Consider the following 20,736-nt stretch of genomic DNA (forward strand, 5'->3'; position numbering starts at 1 on the left):
ATTGCAGAGTCCCACTACATTCAGGTCGCCTGAAGAGTTCGGAGCCTCAAGTGGTCTCCTGGACAAGTTTTGATCTTCTAATTGGCCTGGATTTTTTAATGTTTCTTCGCATCTCCCAGGTGATCACGTGTTTTGGGTGGGGCTGGAGTTTATATATTGTGAGAAATGAGACAGGCTGGATGGACCAAAGTGTCTTTTCCTGTCGGCCAATGTTCGTAAAACTGAGCTGTGCTCGTGGGGCACTGAGATGTATGTTTTCTGGTTTTATTTAAATTATCACTGTAGGTGAGGACTTTAAGCAGAAGTGTAAAAGATGGAATCGGATAGAGTCGAATAAAAGGGGGGCTATGTATAACAACTGTGCCTTATAATGATCATCATTATGGACTGAAACAGAAAAACAGATTTAAAAAAATAGCATTTAATAAATTCAGAGAGCCACAAATGTTTTTTTGCCAGTTTTCTTTTTAATTTAGTGCAGCGATGTAGTATTCTGTGATCATGGTTTGGGGTCACCCTTCCTAATATTGTCTCACCGTCCACTTTTGTCTGACTACATCTCTGTGACGTGCCTTTTGACATTTTTCTCCATTAAAGATGCTATGTAATTGCAAGATGTTATTTTGTAAGTAAATGGCCTTTTTCAGAAAGCTGGCACAGGCCCAATGGGCTGAATGGCCTCTTACTGTGCTGTAACATTCTGTGATTCTTGATACCCAGAGATGACCAGGAAACTCTTATTTTCTTCTACACAGGAATCCATCCAAAGTCACGTCGATTTTGCTGCTCTCTTGAATAGAGTTGATGGCTTCACAGATCTGATGAAAGACTTTGTCAGGTGTTTCTTCTGCATTTATCTGTTAAAACAGAAGGAGTTACAGTTTGCATAATTCAAAGACACCTGCAGTAACTAAGAGTGCAAGGGGGGTGGGGAAGGGAGTGGGCGGGTACCTGTACTTTCGGGAGATAGTGTTAAATGGGCGGCGTCGAACTGGCTGCCATGCTTGATTTTCTCTTCTACCGACTTCAGTGGAAAAGAAAGTCAGACATGGTGTATAATGGGTGGCTAATTCGATATTTCCCAAATTATAACATCTCCCTTATTTAAAATAACGCCGCCCCCCCCCCCCGGCCCCCACAGTCTCTAAACAGGATTTGGGCCTCAGTGGGTAACACACTCACCTCTGAGTCAGAAGGTTGTGGGTTCAAGTCCCACGCCTGAGACTTGAGCATAAAAATCCAGGCTGACACTCCAGTGCAGTACTGAGGGAGTGCTGCTCTGTCAAAGAGGCTGTTAACCTGGGCAACAGCATAGCAGTGTTAATCTTTAAAGATATTGCTGTTGAGTAGGCCCTGAATTTGCTACTTTAACAGCTTACTTTAGGTTATTTTTCCCCTACATTTCTAAAAGCATCAATTGGTATGTCCTGTTCTACCACTATGACGATTCTGCGACTGGTGATGTACAATCTATTTTTATACGTTTCTTTTAAACTATAATCTCCCTTGAGGGCTGCACTGTCGGAGAGGCCGTCTTTGGGATAAGACGTTAAACCGAGGCCAGTCTGCCCTCTCGGGGATATAAAAGGTCCCACGGCACTATTTCGAAGAGGAGCAGGGGAGTTATCCCCGGTGTCCTGGCCAATATTTATCCCTCAACCAGCACCATTAAAGCAGACTATCTGGTCATTATCACATTGCTGTTTCTGGGAGCTTGCTGTGCACAAATTGGCTGCCGTGTTTCCAACATTACAACCGTGCCTACACTTCCCAAAGCCAATGAAGTACTTTATGTGATGTCCTGGGATTGTGTAAGGCGTCATGCAACAAAAAAAATGCAAGTCTTTCTGTATACCGTACTTGCATACCGTATGTACAAGTTTTTCCCTTCGGTACTTTTCAATAACTGGCTGAGCCGCCTTGTGGTAGACCTCAATCCGTTTGGTGTCTCGCTCGCTGTGGTCATCGACGCAGTCACTTTGAGTTGGTTTGAGAAGCCGTTGTTCCATTGTGTCTGTGGAACAGTTCATGAAAAGCACGAGGCTGGGCCGAGCTATCTGAGGGAGAAAAAATAACAGAAAATTTAATTCAAGAAGATGCCTTCCACGACCTCAGGACGACCAAAAGTGCTTTATAGCCGATCAAGTGTAGAACAGGCGTTCTCAAACTTTTTGCTTCTGAGGCCCTCCTCCCATGTTATAAAAAAATTCATGGACCCCCTGTTAACACAAATATTTTTTCCGTATAAAAATTCTGCCTGAAATAAACCTGGATCAGAGAGCGCAATGGAAAACAGGCACCCTCCTGTGCACGACTGAGTGCAAAGCTCCGATTGTTTTTTTTGGCAATGCCTGCACTGCCCGAGGCATTGCTGCCTTGCCCTTGTAACCGAACATGTGGGAGCTCAAGTGTGGCCAATGACCCACAACCCAGACATCCACATGACAACAGCACCTGCCCGGTGCTGCTCTCAGTACACCTGTGCGTCACATCACAAACCGATCCACGATCTGATAGGACAACGTCATTGTCTGTGAAAGGGAAGGTCGGACCTTTTGGCCCCTACCCTTTTCTATTTAGGCTCGGGGTTTTTTTTCCCACACCAGGCCCGTTTATATTTAAAACCCCTTTAGTGACATTTAAATTTCACAATAAGTTTAATTTCACCCGTTCGCGGGTGGCCAATAGCGAGTGAGTGAGTGAGGGTGAGCGGCGCAGAGCGGGCTGGCACCCACCTTGTGGCTCGGCTTCAGCGCGCATTGCGGATAGTAGCCCAGGCTAAAGCAGCGTTGCTGTTGTGGGGGAGGAGGCAGTCTGGATGCAGTGAGTGGAGCCTTTGCAAAGAGCACGGTGACTGCTCCTTCTCTCCCTCCTCCACCCCCTCACACTAGTGCGGACCTGCATCTGCGCACACTCGGAGGCGATCTCCAACACCTTCACCGAAGCATACGAGAGCATGGGCCTCACACTAAACATCCGTAATACAAAGCTCCTTTACCAACTTGACCCCGTCACGCAGCACTGCCCCCAGTTATCAAAATCCACGTCGAGGCCTTGGACAACGTGGACCACTTTCCATACCTCGGGTGCCTACTGTCAACAAGGGTAGACATCGACGACAAGGTCCAACGGCGCCTTCAGTGTGCCAGTGCAGCCTTCCATCGCCTGAGTGTTTGAAGACCAGGACCTCAAACCCGGCACCAAACTTGGAAGACCAATTGAACAAGTACTTTGGTTCAGTATTCACTAAGGAGGACACAAACAACCTTTCGGATATAAAAGGGGTCAGAGGGTCTAGTAAGGAGGAGGAACTGAGGGAAATCCTTATTAGTCGGGAAATTGATGGGATTGAAGGCCGATAAATCCCCAGGGCCTGATGGACTGCATCCCAGAGTACTTAAGGAGGCGGCCTTGGAAATAGCGGATGCATTGACAGTCATTTTCCAACATTCCATTGACTCTGGATCAGTTCCTATCGAGTGGAGGGTAGCCAATGTAACCCCACTTTTTAAAAAAGGAGGGAGAGAGAAAACAGGGAATTATAGACCGGTCAGCCTGACCTCAGTAGTGGGTAAAATGATGGAATCAATTATTAAGGATGTCATAGCAGTGCATTTGGAAAGAGGTGACATGATAGGTCCAAGTCAGCATGGATTTGTGAAAGGGAAATCATGCTTGACAAATCTTCTGGAATTTTTTGAGGATGTTTCCAGTAGGGTGGACAAGGGAGAACCAGTTGATGTGGTGTATTTGGACTTTCAGAAGGCTTTCGACAAGGTCCCACACAAGAGATTAATGTGCAAAGTTAAAGCACGTGGGATTGGGGGTAGTGTGCTGACATGGATTGAGAACTGGTTGTCAGACAGGAAGCAAAGAGTAGGAGTAAATGGGTACTTTTCAGAATGGCAGGCAGTGACTAGTGGGGTACCGCAAGGTTCTGTGCTGGGGCCCCAGCTGTTTACACTGTACATTAATGATTTAGACGAGGGGATTAAATGTAGTATCTCCAAATTTGCAGATGACACTAAGTTGGGTGGCAGTTGAGCTGCGAGGAGGATGCTATGAGGCTTCAGAGCGACTTGGATAGGTTAGGTGAGTGGGCAAATGCATGGCAGAAGAAGTATAATGTGGATAAATGTGAGGTTATCCACTTTGGTGGTAAAAACAGAAAGACAGACTATTATCTGAATGGTGACAGATTAGGAAAAGGGGATGTGCAACGAGACCTGGGTGTCATGGTACATCAGTCATTGAAGGTTGGCATGCAGGTACAGCAGGCGGTTAAGAAAGGAAATGGCATGTTGGCCTTCATAGCGAGGGGATTTGAATACAGGGCCAGGGAGGTGTTGCTACAGTTGTACAGGGCCTTGGTGAGGCCACACCTGGAGTATTGTGTACAGTTTTGCTCTTCTAACTTGAGGAAGGACATTCTTGCTATTGAGGGAGTGCAGCGAAGGTTCACCAGACTGATTCCCAGGATGGCGGGACTGACCTATCAAGAAAGACTGGATCAACTGGGCTTGTATTCACTGGAGTTCAGAAGAATGAGAGGGGACCTCATAGAAACATAAAATTCTGACGGGATTGGACAGGTTAGATGCAGGAAGAATGTTCCCGATGTTGGGGAAGTCCAGAAGCAGGGGTCACAGTCTAAGGATAAGGGGTAAGCCATTTAGGACCGAGATGAGGAGAAACTTCTTCACCCAGAGAGTGGTGAACCTGTGGAATTCTCTACCACAGAAAGTTGTTGAGGCCAATTCACTAAATATATTCAAAAAGGAGTTAGATGAAGTCCTTACTACTACGGGGATCAAGGGGTATGGCGAGAAAGCAGGAATGGGGTACTGAAGTTGCATGTTCAGCCATGAACTCATTGAATGGTCTACTCCACCTATTTTCTAGGTTTCAATGTACAGAGTAGTGGTGATACCCATCCTCCTATATGGCTCAGAGACATGGACGATGTACAGCAGGCACCTCAAAACACTGGAGAAGTAACACCAACGCTGCTTCTGCAAGATCCTGCAAATCCATTGGCAGGACAGACGCACCAACGTCAGTGTTCTCGCTCAGGCCAACATCCCCAGCGTCGAAGCACTTTCCACGCTCGATCAGTTCTGCTGGATGGGCCACATCGCCCACATGCCTGACAAGCGCTCTACTCAGAACTCCTACATGGCAAGTGAGCCCCAGGCGGGCAGAGGAAACACTTCAAGGACACCCTCAAAGCCTCCTTGAAAAAGTGTAACATCCCCACCGACACCTGGGAATCCCTGACCCAAGACCGCCCAAAGTGGAGGAAGAGCATCCGGGAAGCAATAAAGAAAGGAAAGATAGATTACGAAGGTAAACTTGCGCAAAACATAAAAACAGATAGTAAAAGCTTTTACAGATATATAAAACGGAAAAGAGTGACTAAAGTAAATGTTGGTCCCTTCGAAGATGAGAAGGGGGATTTAATAATGGGAAATGTGGAAATGGCTGAGACTTTAAACAATTATTTTGCTTCGGTCTTCACAGTGGAAGACACAAAAACCATGCCAAAAATTGCTGGTCACAGGAATGTGGGAAGGGAGGACCTTGAGACAATCACTTTCACTAGGGGGGTAGTGCTGGACAGGCTAATGGGACTCAAGGTAGACAAGTCCCCTGGTCCTGATAAAATGCATCCCAGGGTATTAAAAGAGATGGCGGAAGTTATAGCAGATGCATTCGTTATAATCTACCAAAATTCTCTGGACTCTGGGGAGGTACCAGCGGATTGGAAAGCAGCTAATGTAACGCCTCTGTTTAAAAAAGGCGGCAGACAAAAGGCAGGTAACTATCGGCTGGTTAGTTTAACATCTGTAGTGGGGAAAATGCTTGAAACTATCGTTAAGGAAGAAATAGCGGGACATCTAGATAGGAATAGTGCAATCAAGCAGACGCAGCATGGATTCATGAAGGGGAAATCATGTTTAACTAACTTACTGGAATTCTTTGAGGATATAACGAGCATGGTGGATAGAGGTGTACCGATGGATGTGGTGTATTTAGATTTCCAAAAGGCATTCGATAAGGTGCCACACAAAAGGTTACTGCAGAAGATAGAGGTACGCAGAGTCAAAGGAAATGTATTAGCATGGGGAGAGAATTGGCTGGCGACCAGCAAGCAGAGAGTCGGGATAAATGGGTCCTTTTCGGGTTGGAAATCGGTGGTTAGTGGTGTGCCACAGGGATCGGTGCTGGGACCACAACTGTTTACAATACACATAGATAACCTGGAAGAGGGGACAGAGTGTAGTGTAACAAAATTTGCAGATGACACAAAGATTAGTGGGAAAGCGGGTTGTGAAGAGGACACAGAGAGGCTGCAAAGAGATTTAGATAGGTTAAGCGAATGGGCTAAGGTTTGGCAGATGGAATACAATGTTGGAAAGTGTGAGGTCATCCACCTTGGGGGGAAAAAAAACAGAAAAAGGGAATATTATTTGAATGGGGAGAAATTACAACATGCTGAGGTGCAGAGGGACCTGGGGGTCCTTGTGCATGAAACTCTTTTTGGATCCTTGTGCATGAATCCCAAAAAGTTAGTTTGCAGGTGCAACAGGTAATCAGGAAGGCGAATGGAATATTGGCCTTCATTGCGAGAGGGATGGAGTACAAAAGCAGGGAGATCCTGCTGCAACTGTACAGGGTATTGGTAAGGCCGCACCTGGAGTACTGCATGCAGTTTTGGTCACCTTACTTAAGGAAGGATATACTGGCTTTGGAGGGGGTACAGAGACGATTCACTAGGCTGATTCCGGAGATGAGGGAGTTACCTTATGATGATAGATTGAGTAGACTGGGTCTTTACTCGTTGGAGTTCAGAAGGATGAGGGGTGATCTTATAGAAACATTTAAAATAATGAAAGGGATAGACAAGATAGAGGCAGAGAGGTTGTTTCCACTGGTAGGGGAGACTAGAACTAGGGGGCACAACCTCAAAATACGGGGGAGCCAATTTAAAACCGAGTTGCGAAGGAATTTCTTCTCTCAGAGGGTTGTGAATCTGTGGAATTCTCTGCCCAAGGAAGCAGTGTATTCAAGTCACAAATAGATAGATTTTTAACCAATAAGGGAATTAAGGGTTACGGGGAGAGGGTGGGTAAGTGGAGCTGAGTCCATGGCCAGATCAGCCATGATCTTATTGAATGGCGGAGCAGGCTCGAGAGGCTAGCTGGCCTACTCCTGTTCCTAATTCTTATGTTCTTAAGACCTACATACAACTCCAGTCCCACTCTATATGATTGACTTTTAATGCCCTCATGGCCACTAGGGATGGGCGATAAATGCGGCCTTGCCAGTGTTACGTACATTCCAAGAACAAATAACAAAAATCACTGTTCTTGTTATGATTTTGTTAGGAATAGCAACCAGAGGAAATCTCCATGAAGGGCAGTCACGTGTTGCTAGATGTAGTGCCCAGAACAGTGCTGCATCACTATTTTGTATGAAGGTTAGCATGCAGGTACAGCAGGCGGTTAAGAAAGCAAATGGCATGTTGGCCTTCATAGCGAGGGGATTTGAATACAGGGGCAGGGAGGTGTTGCTACAGTTGTACAGGGCCTTGGTGAGGCCACACCTGGAGTATTGTGTACAGTTTTGGTCTCCTAACTTGAGGAAGGACATTCTTTCTATTGAGGGAGTGCAGCGAAGGTTCACCAGACTGATTCCCGGGATGGCGGGACTGACCTATCAAGAAAGATTGGATCAACTGGGCTTGTATTCACTGAAGTTCAGAAGAATGAGAGGGGACCTCATAGAAACGTTTAAAATTCTGACGGGTTTAGACAGGTTAGATGCAGAAAGAATGTTCCCAATGTTGGGGAAGTCCAGAACCAGGGGTCACAGTCTGAGGATAAGGGGTAAGCCATTTAGGACCGAGATGAGGAGAAACTTCTTCACCCAGAGAGTGGTGAACCTGTGGAATTCTCTACCACAGAAAGTAGTTGAGGCCAATTCACTAAATATATTCAAAAGGGAGTTAGATGAAGTCCTTACTACTCGGGGGATCAAGGGTTATGGCGAGAAAGCAGGAAGGGGGTACTGAAGTTTCATGTTCAGCCATGAACTCATTGAATGGCGGTGCAGGCTAGAAGGGCTGAATGGCCTGCTCCTGCACCTATTTTCTATGTTTCTATGTTTCTATTCCCCAATGGGCTTGTATAGCCCTCGCTCTCCTTTAGTTGCACCTACTCACCACCTCAAATTATTCTGCCTGCCCCACTTCCCGAATGTAGCCATCAATTAGAAACACCGGTGCCCAAAGCAATCCTCCACTACCATTTTGAATGACTTCCCCAATGGGCTTGTGTAGCCGCCCCACCCCGATGTTGCCATTTGGTTGGAACAGACCATTGTACTCACCACCTTCTCAAATTCTTCTGCCTGCTTCACGTCCCAAGGATAGTCATCAATTAGAAACCCTTTGGTGTCCATGTTAGAAATCATGGCGTCTTTCAGTAGCTCCTGAACAAAAAAAGGTCGAGATGGTCAGTGGTCACACTGGGACTAACTTCACAACAATCCAACAACAGTTGGTGAAAAGAATTCTCCGCTTGTAAAGCAATTGCCACCCCCCCCCCCCCGCGACCCTCCCAAATGTATGCCCTCCTCTCGAAGGTTCGGATTCTTGTTACTGGGCAGACATAGAACTGGAATGTATCAGCAGGCCATGGTGTCGTGGTGTGCGTCACAGCCAAGCCTGATCATGCTCTCAACCAATATTTGCAAAGAGGTCATAGACAGGCAGGTGGAATGGGCGGACATATGACAGATGAAATCTAACGCAGAAAAGTGTGAAGTGATACATTTTGGTGGAAAGAATGAGGAGAGGAAATATAAACTAAAGGGTGTAACCCTAAAAGCGGTGCATGAACAGAGAGACCTAGGGGTAGATGTGCAGCTAAAATATGTGATCCTGGGCTTCATGAACAGAGGTATAAAGTACAAAAGCATGGAAATTTATGATGAACCTATATAATAAATTTGGTTCGGCCTCAATTCTGGGCCGAACTTTAGGAAGGACGTGAAGGCCTTACAGAGGGTGCAGAAAAGGTTTCCGAGAATGATTTCAGGGACGAGGGACTTCAGTTACGTGGATGGACTGGAGAAGCTGGGGTGGTTCTCCTTGGGGCAGAGAATATTGAGAGGGGATTTGATAGAGGAGTTCAAAATCATGAGGGATCCAGACACAGTAGATCGAGAGAAACTTTTCCCATTGGCAGAAGGGTTGAAAACTAGAGGACACAGATTTAAGGTGATTGATAAAAGAACCAAAGGCGACATAAGAACAAACTTTTTTACACAGCGAGTGGTTAGGATCTAGAAAGCACTGCCTGGAAGGGTGGTGGAGGCAGACTCAATTACTGTTTTCAAAACGGAATTGGATAAGTACCTGAAAGAAAAAAAATTGCAGGACTACGGGGAAAGGGCAGGGGAGTGGGACTGGCTGAGTTGCTCTTGCAACAACGGGCACGGGCTCAACGGGCCGAATGGTCGCCTTCCGTGCTGTGATTCTATGAAGGGAGCTCGATTCAGGAACAAGGACCGTGGCTGATTTATTCCCTCCCTAGCCAAGGAGTGTTGAGACCAAATTTGGTGCCCTCTACTGTCCCAGATGAGGAGAACAACAGATGCCTTCTGTAAGTCCATATCGATAACATCCGTAGACACACTCCCTCATCCACCATGTTAATGACCTCCTCAAAAAGTTCAACCTGACTAGGTGGACAGGTTCTCAAAGTTTAACATCTCATCCAAAAGATGCCAGCTTATTGCATAGACAACAAAGAAAGAAATACTTGCATTTATATAGCGCCTTTCACAACCACCGGACAGCCCAAAGCGCTTTACAGCCCATGAAGTTCTTTTGAAGTGTAGTCACTGTTGTAATGTGGTAAGGCTTGTATTCTCTTAAATATAGAAAATGAATGGGTGATCTAATTGAAGTGTTTAAGATGATTAAAGGATTTGATAGGGTAGATAGAGAGAAACTATTTCCTCTGGTGGGGAGAGTCCAGAAGAAGGGGGCATTATCTTAAAATGAGACCTAGACTGTTCAGGGGTGATGTCAGGAAACACTTCTTCACACAAAAGTTAATGGAAATCTGGAACTCTCTCCCCCAAAAAGCAGGGGGTCAATTGAAAATTTCAAAACTGAGCTTGATCGATTTTTATTATGTAAAGGTATTATGGGATATGCAGCCAAGTTAGGTAGATGGAGTTAAGACACAGTGCAGCCATGATCTAATTGAATGGTGGAGTGGGCTCGATGGGCTGAATGGCCTACTCCTGTTCTTATGTTCCAACAGTGCAGCACAGGTGAGGAAATATACCTGGATCCTTTTGATCGGTCTGTCTCAGCATACACCAAACTTTGCATTGACCCAGTGGACAATTAGGCTGGAGTAAGTAGTTTTAGATCAGAAAGCCATTGCAACTTACATGTGCTGTAACGCATCACAACCTTTTGAAAGCCCGGGGGAGAACTCACACTGCAGCATGAGCATTGGTAGGAAGTGGTTTTGCTTTGCACTGACACTGTCTGAATGCAGAGAGAGAGACCCTGACCCGATATTGGGGCCAAGTGGAATGGGACTCCCTGGAGGAGAGAGCCTCATTAATTTGCTTCTCACTCAGTTGGGCATTCACACCCAATTTACATTCCCAAAGTTCAGTTGTCTCAGATTCACACCACGCTAAACTTAGAGTGTGAAAAGCCCACTAAACCTTCAAAAAGAAATGTCATGCTTTCATTCAAAAATAAATCTTCATTCGACTTCAAAAATGTTTAGGCTTCAGTTATGGTTTTGTATTGCGTGCTGTTTTAGTAAAGTGTGATTTTCCTCACCATCGGCACCAGCTCCGTGGTTTCCTCAATCTCTTCACGCCTTTCTGCCCCAACCGCCATCGTGTTACGGAGAATGTCTCCTGCGGATAGGTGGGTGAAGCCATACTCTGCTGCTATCCTCTCGCACTGAGTTCTCTTCCCAGAGCCTGGACCACCTTAAAACATGTTGGGATACAGTATGAGTAATTTGAGACATGACATGTGGCAAGTGCAAGAAAGATCTTGCATATTTATATAGCACCTTTCACAACCTCAGGATGTCCCAAAGCGCTGAACAGCCATTTAAGTACTTTTGAACTGTAGTCACATTTGTAATGTAGCCAATTTGTGCACAACAAACTCCCACAAACAGCAATGTGATAAATGACTAGATAATCTGTTTTTAGTAATGATAGGTGATGGATAAATGTTAGCCAGGACATCGGGGAGAACTCCTGTGTTCTTCTTCGAAATAATGCCATGGGATCTTTTACATCCACCTGAGAAGGCAGACAGGATTAACGTCTCACCCGAAAGATAGCACCTCCGACAGTGCAGCTCTCCCTCAGTTCTGCATTGAAGTGTCAGCCTAGAATATATGCTCAAGTCCACAAAAACCAGGATATATCCAATCCAGCCAATTACTGCCCCATCAGTCTACTCAATCATCAGCAAAGTTTCATCACCAGTGCTATCAAGAGGCACTCACTTCACCAATAACCTTCTCACCGATGCTCAGTTTGGGTTCCGCCACATGGATGAACTTCAACAATTGTACATCCCTGTCTGGCGTAAAAATAAAATGGGGAAGGTGGCTCAACCGTGGCAAACAAGGGAAATTAGGGATAGTGTTAAATACAAGAAGAGGCATATAAATTGGCCAGAAAAAGCAGCAAACCTGAGGACTGGGAGAAATTTAGAATTCAGCAGAGGAGGACAAAGGGTTTAATTAGGAGGGGGAAAATAGAGTAAGCTTGCAGGGAACATAAAAACTGACTGCAAAAGGTTCTATAGATATGTGAAGAGAAAAAGATTTTTGAAGACTAATGTAGGTCCCTTGCAGTCAGAATAGGTGAATTTATAATGAGGAACAAAGAAATGGCAGACCAATTAAACAAATACTTTGGTTCTGTCTTCACTAAGTTAAGACACAAATAACCTTCTGGAAATACTAGGGGACCAAGGGTCTAGCGAGAAGGAGGAACTGAAGGAAATCTTTATAAGTCAGGAAATTGTATTCAAGAAATTGATGGGATTGAAGGCCGATAAATCCCCAGGGCCTGATAGTCTGTATCCCAGAGTACTTAAGGAAGTCTTCCTGGAAATAGTGGGTCATTTTCCAACATTCTATTGACTCTGGATCAGTTCCTATGGATTGGAGGGTAGCTAATGTAACCCCACTTTTAAAAAAAAAAAAGGAGGGAGAGAGAAAACAGAATTATACACCGGTTAGCCTGACATCGGTGATGGGGAAAATGTTGGAATCAATTATTAAAGATCTAATAGCAGCGCATTTGGAAAGCAGTGACAAGTACGGTCCAAGTCAGCATGGATTTATGAAAGGGAAATCATGCTTGACAAATCTTCTAGAATTTTTTGAGGATGTAACTAGTAGAGTGGACAAGGGAGAACCAGTGGATGTGGTGTATTTAGACTTTCAAAAGGCTTTTGACAAGGTCCCACACAAGAGATTAGTGTGCAAAATTAAAGCACATGGTATTGGAGGTAATGTATTGACGTGGATAGAGAACTGGTTGGCAGACAGGAAGCAAAGAGTAGGAATAAACGAGTCCTTTTCAGAATGGCAGGCAGTGACTAGTGGGGTACCGCAAGGTTCAGTGCTGGCACCCCAGCTCTTTACAATATACATTAATGATTTAGATGAAGGAATTGAATATAATATCTCTAAGTTTGCAGATGACACTAAGCTGGGTGGCAGTGTGAGCTGTGAGGAGGATGCTAAGAGGCTGCAGGGTGACTTGGACAGGTTAGGTGAGTGGGCAAATGCATAGCAGATGCAGTATAATGTAGATAAATGTGAGGCTATACCCTTTGGTGGCAAAAACAGGAAGGCAAAATATTATCTGAATGGTGACAGATTAGGAAAAGGGGAGGTACGACGAGATCTGGGTGTCATGTTACATCAGTCATTGAAAGTTGGCATACAGGTACAGCCGGCGGTGAAGAAGGCAAATGGCATGTTGGCCTTCATTGCGAGCGGATTTGAGTATAGGAGCAGGGAGGTCTTACTGCAGTTGTACAGAGCCTTAGTGAGACCACCACCTTGAGTATTGTGTGCAATTTTGGTCTCCTAATCTGAGGAAGGACATTCTCACTATTGAGGGAGTGCAGCGAAGGTTCACCAGACTGATTCCCGGGATGGCAGGACTGACATATGAAGAAAAACTGGATCGACTAGGCTTATATTCACTGGAATTTCGAAGAATGAGAGGGGATCTCATAGAAACATATAAAATTCTGACGGGATTGGACAGGTTAGATGCAGGAAGAATGTTCCCGATGTTGGGGAAGTCCAGAAGCAGGGGTCACAGTCTAAGGCCATTTAGGACCGAGATGAGGAGAAACTTCTTTACTCAGAATTGTGAACCTGTGGAATTCTCTACCACAGAAAGTTGTTGAGGCCAGTTCATTAGATATATTCAAAAGGGAGTTAGATGTGGCCCTTACGGCTAAAGGGATCAAGGGGAATGGAGAGAAAGCAGGAATGGGGTACTGAAGATGCATGATCAGCCATGATCATATTGAATGGTAGTGCAGTCTCAAAGGGCAGAACGACCTACTCCTGCACCTATTTTCTATGTTTCGATGACCACTTGGCTCCAGAACTCATTACAGCCTTGGTCCAAACAGGGACAAAAAAGCTGAATTCCAGAGGTGAGGTGAGAGTGACTGCCCTTGACATCAAGACAGCACTTAACCGACTGCAGCATCAAGAAGCCCCAGTAAAATTGAAGTCAATGGGAATCCGGGGGAAACTCTCCACTGGCTGGAGTCATACCGAGCACAAAGGAAGATGGTTGTGGTTGTTGGACGCCAATCATCTCAACCCCAGAACATCACTGCAGGAGTTCCTCAGCTGCTTCATCAATGACCTACCCTTCATAAGGTCAGAAGTGGGGATGTTCACTGATGACTGCACAGTGATCAACTCCTCAGATAATGGAACAGTCTGTGCCTGCATACAGCAAGACCTGGACATCATTCAGGCTTGGGCTGATAAGTGGCAAGCAACACTCGCATCCAACAAGAGTGAATCTAACCACTTCCCCTTGACATTCAACGGCAATACCATCGCCAAATCTCCCACCATCAACATCTCTCGGGGTCACCATTGGCCAGAAACTTAACTGGATTAGCCTCAGAAATACTATGGCAACAAGAGCAGGTCAGAGGCTGGGTATTCTGCGGTGAGTGTCTCACCTCCTGACTCTCCAAAGCCTTTCCACATCGACAAGGCACAAGTCAGGAGTGTGATGGAATACTCTCCACTTGCCTGGATGAGTGCAGCTCCAACAACACTCAAGAATCATAGAAGGCCATTTTGGCCCAACAAGAGGCTATCCAGCCTAATCCCACTTTCCAACTCTTGGTCCGTAACCCTGTAGGTTACGGCACTGGCAAGTAACATTTGCGCCCAACAATAGAGAATCTAACCACTTCCCCTTGACATTCAATGGCATTACCATTGCCAAATCTCCCACCATCAATATCTCTGGGGTCACCATTGGCCAGAAACTTAACTGGACCAGCCACATAAATACTTCAAGTGCACATCCAAATACTTTTTAAATGTGGTGAGGGTTTCTACCTCTACCACCCTTTCAGGCACTGAGTTCCAGACCCCCACAACCCTCTGCATGAAGAAATTTCTCCTCAAATCCCCTCTAAACCTTTGACCAATTACTTTAAATTTATGCCCCCTGGTTGTTGACCCCACTGCTAAGGGACATAGGCCCTTTCTATCCACTATATCTAGGCCCCTCATAATTTTATACACCTCAATGATGTCTCCCCTCAGCCTCCTCTGTTCCAAGGGAAACAAACCCAACCTATCCAATCTGTCCTCATAGCTAAGATTCTCCATTCCAGGCAACATCCTCGTAAATCTCCTCTGTACCCATTCCAGTGCAATCACATCCTTCCTGTAATGCGGTGACCAGAACTGCACGCAGTACTCTAGCTGTGGCCTAACAAGTGTTTTATATAGTTCAAGCATAACCCTCCTGCTCTTATATTCTATGCCTCGGCTTATAAAGACAAGCATTCCGTATGCCTTCTTAACCACCTTATCTACCTGGCCTGCTACCGTCAGGGATCTGTGGACATGTACTCCAAGGTGCCTTTGTTCCTCTACACTTCTCAGTGTCCTACCATTTAATGTGTATCCCCTTTCCTTGTTGGCCCTCCCCAAATGCATAACCTCACACTTCTCCGGATTGAATTCCATTTGCCGCTGTTCTGCCCACCTGACCAGTTGATCGATATCTTCCTGCAGTCTGCAGCTTCATTTTTAACCACACAGCCTATTTTAGTATCATTTGCAAACTTCCTAATCATACCCCCTATAATCAAGTCTCGATCACTGATGTATACCACAAAAAGCAAGGGGCCTAGTACTGAGCCCTGCGGAACCCCACTAAAAACATCCTTCCAGTCACAAAAACACCATCAACCATTACCCTTTGCTTCCTGCCTCTGAGCCAATTTTGGATCCAACTTGCCACTTTGCCCTTGATCCCATGGGCTTTCACTTTCGTGACCAGTCTGCCATGTGGGACCTTATCAAAAGCTTTGCTGAAATTCATATACACAAATCACACGCACTGCCCTCATCGACCCTCCTGGTTACCTTCTTGAAAAATTCAATCAAGTTAGTCAGACACGACCTTCCCTTAACAAATCCATGCTGACTGTCCCTGATTAATCCGTGTCATTCTAAATGTAGATTTATTCTGTCCTTCAGGATTTTTTCCAATAATTTTCCCACTACTGAGGTTAGGCTGACTGGCCTGTAATTACTTGGTCTATCCCTTTCTCCCTTCTTAAACAAAAATACCACATTAGCAGTCCTCCAGTCCTCTGGCACCACACCTGAAGCTCGAGAGGATTGGAAAATGATGGTCAAAGCCTCTGCTATTCCTCTTTTGCTTCGCTTAACAGCCTGGGATACATTTCATCTGGGCCTGGGGACTTATCCACTTTCAAAGCTGCTAAACCCCTTAATACCTCCTCTCTATGTTTATTTCATCTCATATTTCACACTCCACCTCTTCAATAGCAGTGCCTGCATCGCCCCTCTCTTTTGTGAAAACAGATGCAAAGTATTCATTAAAAACCATACCCACATCTTCTGCCTCCACGCACAGATTACCCTCATGGTCTCTAACAGGCCCGACCCTTTCTTTATTCTCTTGCTCTTAATGTATTTATAAAACATTTTTGGGTTTTCCTTGATTTTACTTGCCAAGAATTTTTCATGCTCTCACCAGAAGCTCGACACCATCCAGGACAAAGCAGCCCACTTGATTAGCACCCCATCCACCACCTTAAACATTCACTCCCTTCATCAGCAGCAATGGTTGCACTGCAGCAACACACCATGGCTTCTTCAACAGCATCTCCCAAACCCGTGACTTCTACTGCCTAGAAGGACAAGGGCAGCAGGCGCATGTGAACACCATCACCTCCAAGTTCCCCAACACTCTGATTTGGAAATCTATCGCCTTTCCTTCATCTTCGCTGGTTCAAAATTCTGGAACTCCCTGGCTAACAGCACTGTGGGAGTACCTTCACCACACAAACTGCAGCGGTTCAAGAAGGCAGCTCACCAGAAGCTCGATGCTGAGAATGACGTGAGTATCACGTGTAGCGAGTTGGTCGTACCACAGGGAAAGGGTCCACAGCCAGATAGGGAATGGAAGACCAACAGGAAGAGCAGTGCAAGGAAGGTAGTGCAGGAGTCCCCTGTGGTCATCCCCCTGCAAAACAGATACACAGCTTTGGGTACTGTTGAGGGGGATGACTCATCAGGGGAGGGCAGCAGCAGCCAAGTTCATGGCACCGTGGCTGGCTCTGCTGCACAGGAGGGCAGGAAAAAGAGTGGGAGAGCAATAGTGATTGGGGATTCAATGGTGAGGGGAATAGATAGGCGTTTCTGCGGCCGCAACCGAGACTCCAGGATGGTATGTTGCCTCCCTGGTGCAAGGGTCAAGGATGTCTCGGAGCGGGTGCAGGACATTCTAAAAAGGGAGGGAGAACAGCCAGTTGTCGTGGTGCACATTGGTACCAACGACATAGGTAAAAAGAGGGATGAGGTCCTATGAAACGAATTTAAGGAGCTAGGAGCTAAATTAAAAAGTAGGACCTCAAAAGTAGTAATCTCGGGATTGCTACCAGTGCCACGTGATAGTCAGAGTAGGAATCGCAGGATAGCACAGATGAATACGTGGCTTGAGCAGTGGTGCAACAGGGAGGGATTCAAATTCCTGGGGCATTGGAACCGGTTCTGGGGGAGGTGGGACCAGTACAAACCGGACGGTCTGCACCTGGGCAGGACCGGAACCAATGTCCTAGGGGGAGTGTTTGCTAGTGCTGTTGGGGAGGATTTAAACTGATATGGCAGGGGGATGGGAACCAATGCAGGGAGACAGAGGGAAACAAAAAGGAGGCAAAAGCAAAAGACAGAAAGGAGATGAGGAAAAGTGGAGGGCAGAGAAACCCAAGGCAAAGAACAAAAAGGGCCACTGTACAGCAAAATTCTAAAAGGACAAAGGGTGTTAAAAGAACAAGCCTGAAGGCTTTGTGTCTTAATGCAAGGAGTATCCGCAATAAAGTGGATGAATTAACTGTGCAAATAGATGTTAACAAATATGATGTGATTGGGATTACGGAGACGTGGCTCCAGGATGAGCAGGGCTGGGAACTCAACATCCAGGGGTATTCAACATTCAGGAAAGATAGAATAAAAGGAAAAGGAGGTGGGGTAGCATTGCTGGTTAAGGAGCAAATTAAGGCAATAGTTCGGAAGGACATTCGCTTGGATGATGTGGAATCTATATGGGTAGAGCTGCAGAATACCAAAGGACAAAAAACGTTAGTGAGAGTTGTGTACAGACCTCCAAACAGTAGTAGTGATGTTGGGGAGGGCATCAAACATGAAATTAGGGGTGCGTGCAATAAAGGTGCAGCAGTTATAATGGGTGACTTTAATATGCACATAGATTGGGTTAACCAAACTGGAAGCAATACGGTAGAGGAGGATTTCCTGGAGTGCATAAGGGATGGTTTTTTAGACCAATATGTCGAGGAACCAACTAGGGGGGAGGCCATCTTAGACTGGGTGTTGTGTAATGAGAGAGGATTAATTAGCAATCTCGTTGTGCGAGGCCCCTTGGGGAAGAGTGACCATAATATGGTGGAATTCTGCATTAGGATGGAGAATGAAACAGTTAATTCAGAGACCATGGTCCAGAACTTAAAGAAGGGTAACTTTGAAGGTATGAGGCGTGAATTGGCTAGGATAGATTGGCGAATGATACTGAAGGGGTTGACTGTGGATGGGCAATGGCAGACATTTAGAGACTGCATAGATGAACTACAACAATTGTACATTCCTGTCTGTCGCAAAAATAAAAAAGGGAAGGTGGCTCAACCGTGGCTATCAAGGGAAATCAGGGATAGCATTAAAGCCAAGGAAGTGGCATACAAATTGGCCAGAAATAGCAGAGAACCCGGGGACTGGGAGAAATTTAGAACTCAGCAGAGGAGGACAAAGGGTTTGATTAGGGCAGGGAAAATGGAGTACGAGAAGAAGCTTGCAGGGAACATTAAGACGGATTGCAAAAGTTTCTATAGATATGTAAAGAGAAAAAGGTTAGTAAAGACAAACATAGGTCCCCTGCAGTCAGAATCAGGGGAAGTCATAACGGGGAACAAAGAAATGGCGGACCAATTGAACAAGTACTTTGGTTCGGTATTCACTAAGGAGGACACAAACAACCTTCCGGATATAAAAGGGGTCGGAGGGTCTAGTAAGGAGGAGGAACTGAGGGAAATCCTTATTAGTCGGGAAATTGTGTTGGGGAAATTGATGGGATTGAAGGCCGATAAATCCCCAGGGCCTGATGGACTGCATCCCAGAGTACTTAAGGAGGTGGCCTTGGAAATAGTGGATGCATTGACAGTCATTTTCCAACATTCCATTGACTCTGGATCAGTTCCTATGGAATGGAGGGTAGCCAATGTAACCCCACTTTTTAAAAAAGGAGGGAGAGAGAAAGCAGGGAATTACAGACCGGTCAGCCTGACATCGGTAGTGGGTAAAATGATGGAATCAATTATTAAGGATGTCATCGCAGTGCATTTGGAAAGAGGTAATATGATAGGTCCAAGTCAGCATGGATTTGTGAAAGGGAAATCATGCTTGACAAATCTTCTGGAATTTTTTGAGGATGTTTCCAGTAGAGTGGACAAGGGAGAACCAGTTGATGTGGTATATTTGGACTTTCAGAAGGCTTTCGACAAGGTCCCACACAAGAGATTAATGTGCAAAGTTAAAGCACATGGGATTGGGGGTAGTGTGCTGACATGGATTGAGAACTGGTTGTCAGACAGGAAGCAAAGAGTAGGAGTAAATGGGGACTTTTCAGAATGGCAGGCAGTGACTAGTGGGGTACCGCAAGGTTCTGTGCTGGGGCCCCAGCTGTTTACACTGTACATTAATGATTTAGACGAGGGGATTAAATGTAGTATCTCCAAATTTGCGGATGACACTAAGTTGGGTGGCAGTGTGCGCTGCAAGGAGGATTCTATGAGGCTGCAGAGCGACTTGGACAGGTTAGGTGAGTGGGCAAATGCATGGCAGATGAAGTATAATGTGGATAAATGTGAGGTTATCCACTTTGGTGGTAAAAACAGAGAGACAGACTATTATCTGAATGGTGACAGATTAGGAAAAGGGGAGGTGCAAAGAGACCTGGGTGTCATGGTACATCAGTCATTGAAGGTTGGCATGCAGGTACAGCAGGCGGTTAAGAAAGCAAATGGCATGTTGGCCTTCATAGCGAGGGGATTTGAGTACAAGGGCAGGGAGGTGTTGCTACAATTGTACAGGGCCTTGGTGAGGCCACACCTGGAGTATTGTGTACAGTTTTGGTCTCCTAACCTGAGGAAGGACATTCTTGCTATTGAGGGAGTGCAGCGAAGGTTCACCAGACTGATTCCCGGGATGGCGGGACTGACCTATCAAGAAAGACTGGATCAACTGGGCTTGTATTCACTGGAGTTCAGAAGAATGAGAGGGGACCTCATAGAAACGTTTAAAATTCTGACGGGGTTAGACAGGTTAGATGCAGGAAGAATGTTCCCAATGTTGGGGAAGTCCAGAACCAGGGGACACAGTCTAAGGATAAGGGGGAAGCCATTTAGGACCGAGATGAGGAGGAATTTCTTCACCCAGAGAGTGGTGAACCTGTGGAATTCTCTACCACAGAAAGTTGTTGAGGCCAATTCACTAAATATATTCAAAAAGGAGTTAGATGAAGTCCCTACTACTAGGGGAATCAAGGGGTATGGTGAGAAAGCAGGAATGGGGTACTGAAGTTGCATGTTCAGCCATGAACTCATTGAATGGCGGTGCAGGCTAGAAGGGCCGAATGGCCTACTCCTGCACCTATTTTCTATGTTTCTATGTTTCTATGTGAGATTCACATTCTGTGAACTAATAAACAAAAGTGTGTCTGGAGTGGGACTTGAACCCACAACATTCTAAATCACTGCTGCGAGAACTACCAACTGACCCATGGCTGCTTGGAAGGAAAAAGGTGATTTTTGGATCTATGGTTTCCAAAGTTCTCCATCAC

The 20,736-nt window shown here is 45.7% G+C and overlaps 1 protein-coding gene across 1 annotated transcript in view; it reads right to left on the bottom strand.

Annotated features, from left to right (window-relative positions):
• Nucleotides 1-461: 461 nt before the first annotated feature.
• The window catches only part of ak5 (adenylate kinase 5), a 113,560-nt gene continuing 93,285 nt past the window's right edge, over nucleotides 462-20,736 (bottom strand). Inside the window, exons 11-14 of the mRNA XM_070885985.1 lie at nucleotides 10,877-11,031; nucleotides 8,392-8,493; nucleotides 1,869-2,057; nucleotides 462-857 (exon numbers count right to left, since the gene is read on the bottom strand). Coding sequence (XP_070742086.1) covers nucleotides 738-857; nucleotides 1,869-2,057; nucleotides 8,392-8,493; nucleotides 10,877-11,031 — 566 coding nt within the window. The 3' untranslated portion in view covers nucleotides 462-737. The remainder of the gene's footprint in view (nucleotides 858-1,868; nucleotides 2,058-8,391; nucleotides 8,494-10,876; nucleotides 11,032-20,736) is intronic.

The sequence above is a fragment of the Pristiophorus japonicus genome, chromosome 8 (genome assembly GCF_044704955.1).
Source record: "Pristiophorus japonicus isolate sPriJap1 chromosome 8, sPriJap1.hap1, whole genome shotgun sequence".
NCBI lineage: Eukaryota > Metazoa > Chordata > Chondrichthyes > Pristiophoridae > Pristiophorus > Pristiophorus japonicus.